Source organism: Bidens hawaiensis, unplaced genomic scaffold (assembly GCF_021521415.1).
Source record: "Bidens hawaiensis isolate Kalapana, Puna unplaced genomic scaffold, B.hawaiensis_p1.1 tig00019721_1, whole genome shotgun sequence".
NCBI lineage: Eukaryota > Viridiplantae > Streptophyta > Magnoliopsida > Asterales > Asteraceae > Bidens > Bidens hawaiensis.
In genome coordinates, this window is record NW_027492997.1 from 155609 (window position 1) to 169474 (window position 13866).

At 34.8% G+C, this 13866-nt stretch overlaps 3 protein-coding genes across 3 annotated transcripts; all 3 read right to left on the reverse strand.

Moving 5' to 3' along the window:
• Positions 1-231: 231 nt before the first annotated feature.
• On the reverse strand, positions 232-3136 carry LOC143559171 (uncharacterized). The gene is made up of 3 exons (XM_077047839.1): positions 3108-3136; positions 2901-2984; positions 232-1087 (listed from the first exon to the last, which is right to left on the reverse strand). The coding sequence occupies exons 1-3, from the start codon at positions 3134-3136 to the stop codon at positions 232-234; spliced, it is 969 nt and encodes a 322-aa protein (XP_076903954.1).
• On the reverse strand, positions 3086-6989 carry LOC143559156 (GDT1-like protein 4). Its single transcript, XM_077047826.1, has 9 exons — positions 6906-6989; positions 6750-6824; positions 5018-5149; positions 4510-4608; positions 4335-4407; positions 4103-4188; positions 3791-3874; positions 3569-3628; positions 3086-3435 (listed from the first exon to the last, which is right to left on the reverse strand). The coding sequence occupies exons 1-9, from the start codon at positions 6987-6989 to the stop codon at positions 3247-3249; spliced, it is 882 nt and encodes a 293-aa protein (XP_076903941.1). The 3' UTR covers positions 3086-3246.
• Positions 6990-10601: 3612 nt separating this feature from the next.
• LOC143559157 (uncharacterized) lies at positions 10602-13526 on the reverse strand. Its single transcript, XM_077047827.1, has 2 exons — positions 13433-13526; positions 10602-11900 (listed from the first exon to the last, which is right to left on the reverse strand). Exons 1-2 carry the CDS (start codon positions 13472-13474, stop codon positions 10749-10751), a joined length of 1194 nt encoding a protein of 397 aa, XP_076903942.1. The 5' UTR covers positions 13475-13526; the 3' UTR covers positions 10602-10748.
• Between the last annotated feature and the right edge of the window lie 340 nt (positions 13527-13866).

A 13866-nucleotide genomic window follows, 5' to 3' on the forward strand; every position in this document is an offset into this window, starting at 1 on the left:
ACTTTAATACGATAAAAATGCGAGGAAAATAAAGTCTAAATGAACACGAAATCAAAGTAAACTACTAAATCAACTTAAAACCAAATGCAAAAGCTCTAAATCGGTTTATTGTTCTTCAATGATGGCTGTCTGTCGTCTGAAGTTGGAACCGTGGAATCGGATGCAATACAACACAGTTCAAAAACACAGTGATTTTAGAGTGATTGCTTATGAGATCGATCATTGGTTTGCTTACCTTCTTGATGGCTCACGTTTTGGTACCTTCTTACATTTGTTACGGTTGTCTTGGAAGGGTGGAGGCTTCTTTTTCATATCCCGTTTCATTACAAGGTGAAGAAAATTCACTTTCACTTTGTCGTTACCTTTGCTCTTGTTGTCCCGTGATGTTTGTCCATACTCCACAACATGTGCCTTAGCCGCAGCTGGCAAGAGGGCGCCCTTTTGGGCTATTCTGTTGTCCTCTTCAGTACGAAGACGGACCACAAGCTCATTCATGGTCATTTCCTTTAGCTTATACTTGAGGTAGTTCTTAAAATCCGCCCAACTAGGAGGCAACTTTTCAATCATGGCGGCCACTTGAAAAGTCTCACAAAGGGTCATCCACTCCGCGTGGATATCTTGCAAAATAACTTGTAATTCTTGGATCTGGCTTATCAAAGTCTTGGAATCGACCATTTTGTAGTCTAAGAAACGGGCGACCACAATTTTCATTGTTCCAGTATGCTCTATATTATATTTGCAGTCTAAAGACTCCCATAATTCTTTAGCAGTCTTAATAGAGCAAAACACACCATACAACTCGTCCACTAGGCCATTCAACACGAAGTTGCGACACAAGAATTCCGAATGCTTCCACATATTTACCGCGCTCAAACCTTGGGTATTAGTCCCCCCTTCCGTAACTTGGGGAGGGGATTCAGTCAAAAACCTTGCAAGGTTCAAGGTAGTGAGGTAGAATAGCATCTTTTGTTGCCACATTTTAAAGTGCGACCCCGAGAACTTTTTGGGTTTCTCGGCATGATTTGCAATCGCATTCGCTACCGCTTGACTCACCATCACATTAGCTCCATTAGATGCTGCTATTTTTCTAAAAAGTTAATAAAATTCAGAATATAAGTATTTTTAGTCCCAACATAATATTCATCTCTTTTTTATTACAAAGTAATAATGGTAACCAGAGCTATTTTCAATCAAAGTACTTTAAAAAGATTCGCAGCTTGGGCATGAAGTTTCGGGTATAGAGTTGAGTTGCACGGTTTCTAACCCGACCCGATAATCTACAAATATGTACGTACCTAACGCAGCAATTGCAGCAAATAAGCAGAATTAATATATTAAAATAGTTAAGATAAAATTTTTTATTAACCAACAGAATGTTAAAAGTGAGAATACTCCAAAGTTTTGTTGTGTTTGAAAACAAAAGTTGTGAGTATTCTTAATTTTTAAGTACACAAATTGTTTAATTGAAATAAAATAGAAAGTTGTTAAAAGCATAAATTGTTTGTATCCTTACGATTGGTGTTCTAGAATTTTGTTCCAGCGCTTATAAGGCCCTTCGTTATAGGGCATTTTGGAGGGGGGCAGTTCGAGCGCTTGAAGTTAGAAGATGGGGCCGGAAGATTTTGGCCAATGGAGAAAGAGGGGGGCGCTTCCCCCCTCCACTATTACGTTTGGTCTAAGAGAAGTAATAAAATAATAATAATAACATGAATAATAATAAAAGTCGATTATTTATTTATTGCAATACAAGAATGTAAAAGAAAATAATAAATTACTTACACTTGGAAATAAATAAAACGCAAGATATGTAGAAGAAGATACCTATGAATAAAAAATTGGTTGAGGATCTCGTGTTTAACATGACGCCCTAAAACAGCTTTTAAGTTTTCCGAGTTCGTGTGTTTTTTTAAGGTATAACAATTGAAACAGTTTGTATAGTCAGGGAGGATACAAGAAACCTAATTGTTACCTCAAGAAAAGTAGAAGATCAACGATTGCTAGACGTTCTAGATAAAAATGATTATATCTTGGTATTAAGGTACCCTTGGTATATATATATAGGGAACCCAATTCTATCAAAGAATTTAACACAAAGATGAAACAACTTTGAGAATTAAACAAAGGAATAAATTGTTCTAAACAAAATTTATTCTTTTTTTTAAATACTTGACTTGAAACTCCCATGTTTAAAATTGAGTGGAACTCAAAAGTTTTAAGTTTTAAAACTCATTCATTATCGTATCAATTTTTCTTGATAATACTTCTCTTTTTTTAATCCTTGTTTCACTTGCCTCATGTAATATAATTAATTGTCATTGCGATACCCCAAATAGCTAGACTTTCATTGATGGTTAAAAAAAATACAATTAACAATTAAAATTTAAAATTCCGTCTTGCATTACAAAATCATTTTAACACTACAAATTTTTTATAAGCACTGGTACGCTATTCTCTTTTTTTTTCTTACCAAACTGTGAATAATCAGATTAAGGAAATAACAAATTTGCTAGAAAATAAAATCAGACAAAGATATAAATTAGAAGTTAAAAAAGAGATATAAATTAAATAGCTGATTTAATTTGATGTTGGTAGCATGGGTAAATGCTATAATGTCAAAAGTCATAATTCATAAATAAGGATGACTAGCCTTTAGGCCTTCACTATAAATGAGCACCAAAAATATACGTTAAAGCTAATAAGTACGCTCGTATTATTTCGGGTTTATAATAATGTATTGAGTAGCTTTCATCAAGTCATTCGGGTCAAACTAAGTCGAGTCAAAACCAAGAACAAAGTGGAACAAAACCGAAAACCAAATGAAACTATACTAGAACAAACAAACGTATCAAATATAAACTCACCCAATTTTACACTCAACTGGTCAACAAACCAATCATAACCTGGTCAAGAAACCAGTTTCAAACAGAACCAGTTTGCACTCAATCCAATTTTGACTTTCTGTTGACCAACCCGAACCAGTTTCCCTTTAAAAGAGCACTAAAAAAGTGCACATTATTACTAAAACCTAGGTTAAATTTAAAGACCCAACCCGGTAAAAATCAATCGAAAACCAAAACAAATAAAAAAAATTCTTTGGATTCACTAACCTTTGTTTTGATGGGTCAAAACTATCCATTTAAGATAATGTTTTACACATATTAATACAAAAAGAATACAATAATAAACTTAAAAAGAGAATAATATATATATCAAACATTAATAATGAACCTAACCGTTGTTAATTTGTTATAGAGGAGGGTAGAAATATGACAATAAAGAAAACCCGAGAAATAACAGTCCACCAACTGTTGCAACTGTCCCTTGTGATATTTTTGATGCCAACATACTTCCACCAACTACTGCTACTGATGTGCAGATCGTGTGACCTATTGTCGCCCCCACAGCAACCCCGACGGCGTTTTTATGCGTCGCTAACTGCAAATCCAAGGGTAATTTATCAAATTCATGGTGGTAATGTCGACCCATTTAGTTAATATTGGGTCGGTTTGGGTTGTAATATGTTGTAATAATATGGTCGGATAAAAAAATATAGAAGAATATATCTTACAGCAATTGTTGCAATCTGGCTTCGATCCCCCCACTCGGCTAAAAATGTCAAGATAAACGACTGCACGCAAAATACAACAAGAAAATAAATTATTCCCGTGATTAAATTTTAAGTTTAAAATACTTGGCTTCGTTAACTTTTGTGCATCTTAAATAAATTCATGCGGCGATAAAAAATAAGCAATAATAATAATGAACTTATGAACCATTGTATTAAACGTACCTCCAAGAAAATAGGCGTACAGAACCTAGAAAAAAACCGACGGACAGCAGTTTTTCCTTGTCCTGATTCAAGTTTTTCTTCTACCTGTATACAGTTTGTTGTCAATTTAATCAATAGAAAGCAAAAATACATTTAGGTGATAAACATAATAGAAATTTGACATTTTATGGGACTATATGCACACGAAACTTTGACAGAAATAAAGACAACATGTTATATGAACAAAATGAGGGGTATTTTCGACAATTGTCTTCGTAACATCCACTAAAAGTATGATCTAGTGTTTAGAGTGCAAAATAAATAAAGACTTACTTCTTCCATCTCCTTTTTCTGAGACGCTTTTGAATCTGATCTCCAAGCAATATAGAGCAAACGGAGCCCAAAAAATGCATAAAGAACTGCATTGACAAGCAAAAACTTAATGTCTACCAATCTTCATATTTTATATGCAGTTTAAATACGAGAACCACAAGCAAAAAGTATGAACCCTTAAAAGTATTTATGCATAATAATCAACACTAAAGCAAAAAAGTCAACTACATGCCTGTAGCAGCACTGTTTGTGTGCTTCCTGGATATCAAATTTGGAACAATCCTACCAAGCCCTGTGGAAAGTATCTGCATACCAAGTCAACCAAAATAAATCTTTAATTATTTCAAAACAAACCAACATTTGCAATTAAGGCTCGTAAAGCATGGTATATCTGTATTTGTGTGTACCGTCATCACAAACAGTGCACTGAGGGCACCAGATAAAACAATTGACTTTGGATGACGCATTGCCATAAGAGCTGCTATAATGAAAGTCTCATCTCCAATCTACAAGAAATCAATAAATGGAAAATTGAGTTAGTTATTTAAAAGAAGAAAGGCTCATAGAATCAGAGCAATTAATCACCAAAAAAATATTCAACCAGAAGTCATACATCCGGAAACACTTATAGTGCAAAAAAGTTGATTTTTCTACAAATCGCTGGTCTGCTAAATATGATTTTATATTATTTCAATAACTACATATTTGTTTATTGAAGTGACCCGAGGAAGTTATATGTCAATATAAGCAAGCTTTGGGCTGCTTTTAACCCATTTGACTTATTTTCTATTTAGTTAGAGATAAAACATAGCCCAAATCTGGCATTTGTTTAATAGCGGGTAACAAAAATGTATGTCTTCGTTGTGCAACAATAACTTATACAAGAAGTTGAGAATATGAGGAAACAGCACACACCTCGCTGACAAGGATCATTGAAAAACTAGCAAAGAATGCATCAAAGATTCCCAGACCAGGATCCAAATTTAGTACAACTTTTGGGTCAATCTTGTCACCTAAAACATTGTTTTTAAGTGTCTCCACAACAACCTGCACAATATTAATATACACATTCAGATGAATTATACAAAATTAATGATAGCATGTTGTTCAATACTTCAAAAAACAACATAGACTGTCATACTATATCATATATAAAAATCAAAAACAATTAAAAATAGGAATCTGAAAGGTTAGAATTCTTAATCAAGCTACAAAAATCAGACAGCAACTGTCAACTTAACGATCTCATCATACTGAATTCAGATTTAAGACCAGTGTGAAAATAAGATCAAACATACAAGAAAATACTTTAAAAACAAGTGTAGGGCTTCAAGGATTACAAATTCATGTGGCAAGGGTTATAAGCCACGACGAAGTTTTTAACATGAAACAGACCATATGGTGTAATTTCAACATTAGAATGAAGAAATTTTCGGTGCATAGTGCATACTCTATCTATGCATGTCTCATTGCTGCATTTTGAATCTAAAAAACCAGACAAGATAACATGCTTAGCAGATCCCATCACAAAGCAACACCTCTAACAACTTAAACTCAAGCTAAATGTCACCTCTAAATGCCCAGAGCTAAACAAAAAGAGTTCCAATTCGAGCCGAGCAGCTTGGGAGCTACTTGAGATTAGCTTGATAAAAAGCTCGAAACAAGCTGACCTTTTTCAAGCTCGAACTCAAAACGAGCTGACCTTTTTCAAGCTCGAGCCGAGCCCGAGCCTCAAACAAAGCTCGCTTAGTTATCGAGCCCACGCTCGAGCCTTGTATGTGAAGCTCGTTTAAGCTTGTCGAGCCTATATGAGCCTTGTGTAATTTTAAGTTTTACCTCACTGCACAACCAAGCTTGAGCTGAGCTTAGGCGCGCTTAAAGTTTCTCTCATTTTATATAAAAATATAAGTAACTTAAAGGTTTATATAATTGAATTAATAAGTAACAAACGAGCTGAGCACGAGCCTGAAAAAACGACTCACGTACCGAGCATGACTGCATGAGCTTTAGAAAAAAGCTCTCAACCTAAACCTTTTTGTAAGTCAAAACAAGCCGATCAGTTTGTTTACACCCTTAGTTCCAATGTACCAAAATTTAATCGATCCACAATCAATTAACATAACCTATGCCATCAATCTCGGTGGTATCTTGGTTATCGGTCCTCATGTGAAATATCGGTACCGATAATATAGACGCTATTGACCGATATATCACCGATATTCCCGATATTAGTGTTTCAAGTCTTAATTTTCAACTTTTAGTGTTTATTGTTGGTGTTTTGAGTCTTAATCAGTTCCTACTTGCTACAATTATTAGTGTTTTGCAAGTTACAAAAGGATAATTTGTTAATTGTAGGAGAGTATACTGAATTGTTAGTGTTAAAGTGCTCTATATATGTATAAATTCTGCATGATATTAACATTACCGATATCTCAAATATTGGTCCTCGACTGATATCCGATATTTTTCCGCATTAACTGCTTAGAGCATAACTACGACTAAACCTATATTAGTTTACCTGGCTTATTATCTCCTAGTAGTCTAAATCAATCTCAATAATCATTCATTACATTACATTACAATTAAATACACAAATCAAATCAAAATGAAGCTAAAATAATAAAAACCTAGGGTTTAGTTGACTCACTTTGCCACGTCGGCCTAGATCTATAACAGATCCGGTTGTTGAGTCTTCACCATCGTTCTTCTCACCTTCAACATCCTAAACAAATAATAATAATAATTAATTAATTAATTAAACAATTACTTTGAATCCTACTGAAAGCACAAATCAATAGTGTACCTGTGTGTAAACACGAGACGCAGCGAGTATAACGACGAAGAAGAAAATAATAATAAGAAAACGAAAATTTAGACTCGGATACATGAGATCTGAGATCTGCAGGAAGTAGCGGTAATTTGAAGATCTGGTTGTGGAGATTGTTATTATATATATATGTGTGCGTGTGTGTGTATGAGGGGGGGGGGGGGGGTAGCTGTAGGCGCGTACGATTGAATTGATTTGATTCAATTGATTCACAGGCAGCTTCCGTGGAACGGAGAGTTGACCCGTTTGATCTTATTGGGATTTTACTCAACTCATTAGCTGTGAATACATTTTAAATTGGGCATTATAAAATGTGTTTGGTTAAGTGTCGTTAGTTGGACGGTAGGGTAGGGACTAGCGATTAATCGGATTAGAATTAATATGTAAATTTTCAAGTATGCATATACTAGATTTTATCCTCCGTATTACGGTGGTTATTTTACATTATTCGTTTTTAATATTTATATATGTATATTTGGATTTTAATTTTATTTATTGTAAAAAATTAATAATTAATATACTTGGGTTTAATGATAAATGGTTTCACAAATAAATGATATGTTATAATCCGGTTTAAAAGCTATCTGGGTTTGGTGATACCCATTACCCGTTTATTTTCTTTATTATAAAATTGTTTCTTAATTATAAATAATATCTGTTTTTAAAATAAAATAGGATATTAATTTTTAGTATATTCTAATTTTATAAGATTTTCATATCAAATATTTGATAAGATTATTTTTTAATATAATGAGATGTTATAACCCGTTTAAGAGCTATCTGGGTTTGGTGAGACCTTTACTCGTGAATTCGGGACAAATGCGTGAGAAGCCTTCATTTACAAATAAAGTAATCTGATGACTTGAGAGAATGGTTGTATTACATTTTTCGTTTTTTATATTTATTTTTTGGATTTTAATTTTCTTTATTGTAAAAAAATTAATAATATACTTAGGGTTTAATGATGAAAGAGTTTCATAAATAAATGATATGTTATAACACGTTTAAAAGCTATCTGGATTTGGTGACCCATGACCCGCTTATGTTTTTTACTATAAAATTATTTATTAATTATAAATAATATCTTTTTCTTTTTAAATTGGATATTAAATTTTAGTATATTCTTATTTTATAGGATTTTCATATCAAATAATTGGTAAGATTAATTTTTAATTTAATGAGATATTATAACCCGTTTAAGAGATATCTGGTTTTGGTAAGACTCATACCCATGAATTTGGGTTAAATCAATGTAAGGTCTCCACTTAAAAATCAAGAAATCTGGTGGCTTCTATAAAAAGGATGAACAACCAAATCGCGACACATATGATTTTTGGGTTTTCGTTTATATAGATTATAGATATAAATATCGTCCATACCACATTCATCTTTTACACTGAAATGTATGTATAAATTGATTTAATAAAAAAAGGTAGATATGATTTCATTAAAGATATAAAATATTTTTATTGTACTGACATAAATATCCTTAAATTTTTAATCTCTATAATTTAGGTAATTAGTTATTTGATTAAATGATTGATTGATATGTTTTAATTACACTGACATAAATAAGTTTCCATTAAAAACAGGAAAATAGTTTGAGCGGGAAATTTTGGCTGAAAATGAATCTCCTAGTGACATGTGTCCCAATTATTTTACTTTAGTATAATAGGTAGATATTCCAAATTTTGTGTATAAAAGTTTCAACTTTTGACTGATTTTGGACAAATTGGGATTAATCGGCGACAATTTGGTGGAGTACGGACTAACGATTAATCAGGATTGGTTGGGATTTTACAACACTCGCTAAAACTAGTGTGAGAAGTGTTGTAAAAATCTTGACTATGCGACGATTAATCCTTGATTTATCATTAGTCTCCACCCCGCTGCTTAATTTTGGGCTAATTAGCCAATAATCTATCAGTTGTCAAATCCAATGAGTCTCCACTCCACTAATTAATTCGGCTGAATTCAATATTAATCGGATTTAGTTGGCTGTTTCTGATGAGCATAAGACCAAAATTGACGGTTTCAAATGAGATCCCACAATATCATTGTTATCTACTTGAATATTGATAGAAGGGGTTTTATTCACTTTGATAATGTTTGTTTGAATTAGTAGCATATTTGATGAAAGAGTGAAGTCTCTATACATGCCCAATCAAAGATCTATTAAATTTTGGTAGTAGCCCATATACGAATCCATCTTTGAAGAAGGTATTACATGCGGTGATCCTTACAATGTTGGTACATCTGGAATGCTATGAACGCAACAATATTCAATCATACAAGACATATTCCTAACCGTATTGTTGAAGGCATCAATAGTACAAGTTTTTCTTTTCATCGGTGAAACATCGTGTGAATATTGTCTTTAGACAAAGGATTGATGTAAATTCCATTTTTAGTTTTGCTCTTGCTTTGGTGTTCTTGGGTCAGCTCTACTCGTTTTGACTTGCAAGGGTTCGAGCTCGACTTGTTTCGAGCTATTTTTCTAAAGCTCGGCTTGGGAGTTGTCATTTCAAGCTTAAACTCGGCTTGTTTATTATATATTGATTAATTTATATATGTTTTTATATATTTATATATATCTTTTGAAAAACCTTAAACTAGTGTGTAGTGTGAGATCAATACTAGAAACGAAACTTAAAAACACACAAGGCTCGTTAAGCCTCGACGAGCCTAAATGAGCTCCTTATACAAGGCTCAAGCTGATAACTAAACAAGCTTTATTTGAGACTCGAGTTTGGCTCGAGCTCAAATAAGCTCGGCTCATTGAGTTTCGTTTCTTTTTTAAGTAAAAACATGAAGAGACTAGAGGGAGAGTGGAGTGTGATTTAAAAAGAGTCACATGAACCTTTATGTAATCAACATAAAGTCAAAAGAGACCTTCCAACAATCCAATTGAAAGCAAGTATAAGAAATCCTAAAAGATTTTGAATTAATTGAGATTGCATCTAAGATTTGGCAATCCACGTGGACGTTATTTTTAGCAATTTGAGGTCAAAGACTGACCTAGAAAGTATTTTTTGAAACTAGTGTTGTTTTAAATATGTTTTAAAAACCGGTATTTTACTCGTACCGGATTAGCCTAAAAAATGGTACAACTGGCAAAACCAGGTTGCACCGGAAGGTTCAACCGATTTATGTAATTTATCTTGTAATTTTGATATAAGTGCAACTTCAACTTAAAAAAATAACCAAAAAACATATGATTCCATAGTAAAATATAATCCAAAAGTTAATCCATAATTAAAAAATAATACAACACTACTTATTTTTTAAAAAATAATCGAAAAGTATACTCGTTTCAATCTTAATCGTTAGGTTAAAAGTAATTTTTAAAAAAATATAGGGCACAAAATATCAAAAATCTCTTGGCTTTAAACCCGTATTTTAGAAAACGCAGCAAATTGCCCAAAAATACCACGCTCAAAATACCGGCTTGATATGCGAAACCCGGTATTACCGGTTCAACCGGCCGGTATGAACCAGTATTTAAAACACCGTGCTTTAAATGATTAAATCTCAAACTGTTGGTAAAGTTAGGCTATTATCATCAAATAATAAGATGCTTGAAATGAAGATTATTGCTAAAATGGGTTCTTCATTTCTGACCCGTTTTCGCAATAATCTTCATCACAGTCCTAAGACCTGAAGTATCCGCATCTGAAGACAATGTTTATCGTCTTCGGATTTATTTAAAACGAAGTATAATGTAACCAATTACACAAACAAAAACACAGCAACAAATAGACATAGCATCAAGGCATCCATCAGTCACTACATACCCCTACCCGCGATTACACATAAGCATCACTTACGCACTAGTCGCTCTTTCATTCTTGCAACGGCATTCCTAAGCGTCTCCTCGTCTTTACAAAAAGTAAACCTCACCAGGTTCTTCCCTTCGCTCGGGTCCAAATAGAACACACTCGTCGGGATCGCCACAACACCAACTTCCTTAATCAAATACTCACAAAACGCTACATCATCAGGAAGCCCGAACGGGGTATGATCCACCACGACAAAGTAGGTCCCACTTGACGGGTAAACGTTAAACCCGACACTCTTCAAACCCGCAACCAAAATCTCCTTCTTCGCCTTGTAATCCTTCCTCAACTCCTCGTAATAAGAATCCGGGGCCCGCAAAGCCGTCGCAGCAGCATATTGCATAGGTGTTGACGTGGCAAAAGTCAAGTAAGAATGGGCTTGTTTAACACCCCAGATCAAATGTGTCGGGGCTATGGCCCACCCGATTTTCCAGCCCGTTAGTGAAAACGTTTTTCCTAATGAGTTTAACGTCACGGTTCTTTCGTACATCCCAGGGAGCGATGCAATGGAAATATGATCCATTTCAAATGATAATTTGTCATAAACTTCATCACTAAATACTAAAACATCGTTTTCAATGCATAATGATGCGATTTGATCAAGTTCTTCATGGGTAAACATTTTACCCGTCGGGTTATGTGGAGTGTTCATGAGAATGGCACGGGTATTTTTTGAAACTTTGGATTTTAGTTCTTCAATCGGAAGGGCAAAGTCGGGAGGACGAAGGGTGATGCATGTAATCTTGGCACCCGCCATTGATAATGTTGCTTCATAAGAATCATAAAACGGGGCAAAAACGATTACCTCGTCTCCAGGGTTGATTAATCCTAAAATAGTGGCAGCAATGGCTTCCGTGCAACCAGAAGTGACGGTTATTTCTTTTTCCGGGTCAACTGTGAGCCCGGTGTCTTTATGGAAACGGTATGCGATGGCTGAGTTGAGATCAGGTACACCATACCCGCGCGCGTACTGGTTTTTACCGTCTTTTATGGCTTGAATGGCGGCTTCTTTGACAAACTCGGGCCCGTCAAAGTTCGGGAATCCTTGACCGAGGTTTATTGCTCCGTGTTGTATCGCGAGTGAACTCATTTGTGTGAATATTGTTGTTTTAAATTTCTCCAAGCGTTTTGCAACCTGAAAAATCAATAACAAACCTAACTGTTATAAGGTTTGAGAGAAGACTTTATACCAAGTATACATTCAAAGATCACACAATGAAAATAGTGTGACAAACAATATGACTGAAATCAATGATTGTCATACACCATTACGTATAGTGGCTCAAATTAAACCATAATCTTACAGTTCCCCAGTGTTTGCATTAGGGGTGAGAGCAAAGACCGAACCATAACGGAAAACCAAACGGTTAACCGAAAGAATCAACCATAACCAACAAAACCGATTGGTTATGGTTAAGTGAATCTGGTTAATTGACCATTCGGTTACGAGTTACGGTTAATGTTTCTTTGTCAACTGACTTTAACCCAAACTGAACCGAACCTTGTCTGTTTGTGTTTTTTCCAAATTCTATACTTCAATTTCTAGATTCAAACATTTAAATTCATGCTGCAATTGTCTATAACTGAGCTTGGAACACCATAACCAAACTTGGAATCAGCATATTTCAGTTTAAAAACTTCATAATTGAGCTAGGAAACCGTTTTCAACCAAAACAAAGAGGAAAACCAACGTTGGACAATTTACCGAACTTAACCGAAACCGACCCATAACCGATGGAAACCAACCATTTGGTTGCGATAAAAAAAATACATTGGACAATTAACCGAAGTTGACCGAAACCGACCCATAACCAACCATTTAGTTATGGTTAAGTGATTTTCCATAACCGAAGCTCGGTTATGGTTGTTGTTAAGCCCCATAGGCCATAACCGAAACCGAACCAACTTTGCACACCCCTAGTTTCCATATGGTAGTGTAAACGAGCCGAGCCACTCGAGAACGGCTCACAGAACAGCTCAAATAGAGCCGAGCTTGAGATTGAAAAACTACTCACAAGCTAGCTCAAGCTTTAGAAATCGAGCTCAAAACCGAACCAACTTTGCACAACCCTAGTTTCCATATGGGAGTGTAAACAAGCCGAGCCACTCGAGAACGCTCACAAAAAAGCTCGAATAGAGCCGAGCTTGAGATTGAAAAACTAATCACAATCTAGCTCAAGCTTTAGAAATCGAGCACAAAACCGAACCAACTTTGCACAACCCTAGTTTCCATATGGGAGTGTAAACAAGCCGAGCCACTCGAGAACGCTCACAAAAAAGCTCGAATAGAGCCGAGCTTGAGATTGAAAAACTAATCACAATCTAGCTCGAGCTTTAGAAATCGAGCTCAAAACGAGCCAAGCAAGCTCGAGCTTTCTATAAGTTAAACAAGCCGAGCTCGAGCCTAGTCAAGCTCAGTTTACATCTCTAGTATTCCATACCTAGATCCAAAAAAACCCCCAAATTCAACTTCTAAGTTCAAATTAACCAATTCATATTTCAATAAACCTAATTACTTATTATTTCACAAATTTAATCAAATTCATTCACTCACAAGTCACAACCTAATTCACTTTCCAAAACTAACAGATCACTCAGCCACTAAACAATAAATCAAGCATATACAAATACAAATACAAATACATCGATAACCTAATTAGGTTAAACCTGCAATGGATGCTGACGTGTGGATGATCCATCTTGAGCCATGGTCTGTGGTTCGGTTGAAGCAGCAGTTGAAATTGAAGAAGCCCTAATATTATTAGGAACCGATAAGTGGCGGTGGTGATGACAGCGGTAGGGTTTGTAAAGGTTTATTATTCGAGATGAAGGTTTGATGCATAATGGAAGAAGATGCATTTTAAAGGATAAAGCGTCTAGGTTCGACGAATGTGGCGATGCTGTGAGCAACAACCAAAAGGCATGAGATTCCAGCCACCATGGTAACCAACTGGTCGCATTTGGCATATTGATTATTATTATTATTCCACATGGTTAATTTAATTTTGTATAAGTTAATTTTGTATGGGTTACATTAAAAAGAAAGGAAAAGAGAAGGAAATAAATAAGGGAAGTGAAGTGTTGCGTTATCTGGTTTCATT